This window comes from Impatiens glandulifera, chromosome 8, assembly GCF_907164915.1.
Source record: "Impatiens glandulifera chromosome 8, dImpGla2.1, whole genome shotgun sequence".
NCBI classification, from domain to species: Eukaryota; Viridiplantae; Streptophyta; class Magnoliopsida; order Ericales; family Balsaminaceae; genus Impatiens; species Impatiens glandulifera.
This window is the reverse complement of record NC_061869.1, coordinates 28,218,573-28,221,931: the sequence shown is the minus strand read 5'-3', so window position 1 is coordinate 28,221,931 and position 3,359 is coordinate 28,218,573. Positions and strand designations below refer to the sequence as shown.

The 3,359-nt window shown below is 30.7% G+C and overlaps 1 protein-coding gene across 1 annotated transcript; it reads left to right on the top strand.

Moving 5' to 3' along the window:
• The first annotated feature begins 493 nt into the window (after positions 1–493).
• On the top strand, positions 494–1,588 carry LOC124913239 (F-box only protein 6-like). The gene is made up of 2 exons (XM_047453835.1): positions 494–1,145; positions 1,194–1,588. The coding sequence occupies exons 1-2, from the start codon at positions 494–496 to the stop codon at positions 1,586–1,588; spliced, it is 1,047 nt and encodes a 348-aa protein (XP_047309791.1).
• Positions 1,589–3,359: the final 1,771 nt, after the last annotated feature.

Sequence of the window (3,359 nt, the reverse complement as noted above, 5' to 3'; positions counted from 1 at the left end):
TTGAGTAGAGTAAATAATAGATTTTTAGGTTTCCATTTCCCCAAGTATGTATTTGAAAAGACTTGCATTGTGTTTTGATTGTTAGGTGTTAGTCATTATTATCAAAGACATGCATTATCATAAAGAAATGAAGGATCCCTTAATATAAACTATTGAAGTGATAGAAACCATTTATTTTGGTTGATTCAAAATAGAAGTATTCAGAGTGTAATTCTTTTATTATAGTAGTTAGTCTTAATCATATATTGACATCTTAGTGTTTGAAAACATTTAGGATACGTGATTGTGTCATATTATTCTTCCATAGATCCTTAAATATATTATAAATAAATCTTATTATCATATTTTTAATGTTAAGTTATGTTTATTTAGGGTAAATTAGATATAGGATTCCGTTATTCAATTCCAATTCTCATATTTTTTTATTTATTTTTTGTAATTTAGACTTAAGTATTATTTATTTTTCTTTCCCTTTTGCAGCTGCTGACTGACCATGTGTTCGTCTAATGAAATGTTATCAAAGATATGGGAAAAATTCCCGGAAGACCTCTTTGAAGTTGTTGGGGAAAGATTACCAATTGTTACCGTCTTTCGTTTCCTTTCAGTTAGTAAAAAGTGGAACTCCATGTTGACTTCACATAGCTTTCGGGAACGATATGCTAAACTTCCCATCACTCAACCTTGGTTCTACACTATCACCGACAACAATGTAAACACCGCAGCCATGTACGATCCCTCCTCGAACAAATGGTACCGTTCAAAACTCCATTCTTTCCGAAAGAAGCTGGTTATTTTCCCTCTAGCTTCCATTGGCGGTATTGTTTTTTTGACGGATAATAATTATACGCGTTTCTTTGTGGGTAACCCACTTACTCAAACCCTCAAGGAACTTCCGGCTTGGTCAAACATGGGATGGCCTGGAGTAGTAGCTGGAATGTGGATGAATGGAAAATCCTTAGCCGAGGGCTACAAGATACTCTGCTTCAGTTGCTATGGTCAGTACATAATTTTTGACTCAATTGATAATACGTGGTATAAATCGGGAGTCATGCCGGTGAGCATAACTTTGCCATTGATTTTGAACATGCATTCTCAAGCTATCTTTGTCGACGGTTGTCTCTACTTTATGTGTTCGATTCCAGAAGGTATGGTCTCTTATAATATCTTGTAAGGCATTTGGAATCATATCTTAGTCCCGGATCCTTATACTTTTTTTGCTCACCGATTTATCGTTGAATGTGGGGGACGAATCATGCTTGTTGGTTCAAAAGTGAATGACATAAAATCGTGTGCTTCTGTTAGCATTTGGGAGTTAGAAAAAATAACTTCACAGTGGAAAGAGGTCGACAAAATGCCAAGTGAGTGGTGCATGGAATTATATCGGAAGAACACTAACATGATGGGTGTAGGTAACAAAGACTTGATCTGGATATGGTTTAGATTCAAAAAACTGAACATGTTGGTTACTTATGATGTTTCAAAGAAAGAATGGTTGCAAGTTTCAAGGTCTACACTTCCCAGAGGATTGGCGCATCAAAGGATTGGATGTGGCATTACATTCTATCCTTGCATTACTACAACAATTTAAGTTACTATTAACAATTTTATTTTATTGATAATGGATTTTGTTGCTTATCTATGAAATATTAAGTTGATATTAACAAATTTTTTCTTATTAATAATGAATTTTTTTTCTTATCTTCTAAGAAATATTAAGTTGGTATTATTATAGTTATTACATTGCATTTTGATTATTGTTGACTTTATATGAAAATAATATTTTGTAGGTAGATTTATAATTTATGTGTATGTAACAGAGGAGTGAGTGCAGCTCATTTCCTTTAGCCTTTTCAATTTCTGATAATCAATAATTGTATGATTGCAATCTTGATGCTATTCTTTTTAATACTTTTTAATGTATGTCCTACGTCAATTGTGACCTAAAAGTCGCAATAAACCCTTCACAATGTATAAATTCTTAAATATATTCTCATCCATCTATTTTATCCAAGTATTAAATATTATCAATACAAATTTATGTTAAATGTGAAAATTGGTTAGAAATAATTCTTAGTATTCAATTCTTGAGAGGCTCCACAGATATATAGACTTTAATATTAACCACTTTTACATTCTAAATAAGTAAAATAAACATGTTTTTTATTAATTAGATAAAAAACAGAGCATACACTTCGAAGATGATTGAATTAAAAATTTAGAATTACGATGTTGTTATGGTTAGTATAGACTTAAAAAGTTGGCTTCAAAAGGGAGAACTCAATAAATTCTCTCGAAATGAAAGTTGATTATTGTCATCTACCATCTTCACCAAAATGAGGTGTGACCTTAATTACAACACTATTATCAAACCTAAAATACAACAACTATCTATTTTAAGTAGAAATGATAGTGAAATAATATTTTAGAATGCAGTTTTGAGTTCTAACATTATTTGTCATTTTTTTATTCAGTGTCTCCAAATTATTGTTTATTTTGAACGAATTAGATTAATTTTACTATAAAACTTATTATACTTCACTCATTTATTTTATTTGAAACTAATTGATTTTATCAAAAAATCCTATTATTTCCAAACAACTCAAATAACAACATATTTAAGTGTTTATTTATTTCTTTCACTTATTCTATATCTGGTATATTCATCTCGAAATAATTTGATTCACACTAGAAGTGCTTTGAATAGAATCAGAGGATCATGGTTGTGTGGTGTCATTCTACTTTTCCATAATTAAAAAAAAATAAATTATCGAGAACATTGTATTATAGGTTCTAATGTTAGATATGTTTTTATAGTGTTTTTATGTCTACAATTTAGGTTCTAATGTTTGATATGTTTTTATAGTGTTTTTATAGTGTTTTTATGTTATTTAGCCATTGGTTTTACTAACTTGCAATCATGTTCTGTTAGTCCTCATCTCATTGAATCCTAGACTATCAACATATTGTTGTAAAGTGAGATTATTATTTCTAGACAAATTATAGTTTGTTAAAATTTTATGCTCACCTTCATTTTTGAAACAACATAATTTTTGAAACAGCATAATTTCTTTTAGTTATTGAACACATATTTGTCATGGCCTTCTAGAATTCGTGATGAACGAAGAGAAATCTCCATGTCATATAGTTAGTTCACGAGAAATGTCCATTTGTTATTTTGCTAGAAAAACTAAGTAAGTTAATTTTAACCCGGCCAAAGAACTTAAACAGTCTCAACTTCCATGTACAGGTACAACTCAAGCCGAAACAGACCGATTGAAGCTCTTGATTCAACAATCCGGTCATGATCAAGAAAGGCCAGTTGAACTCCTCTAACCGGATCGGCTGAAAGAAAAAGCGTC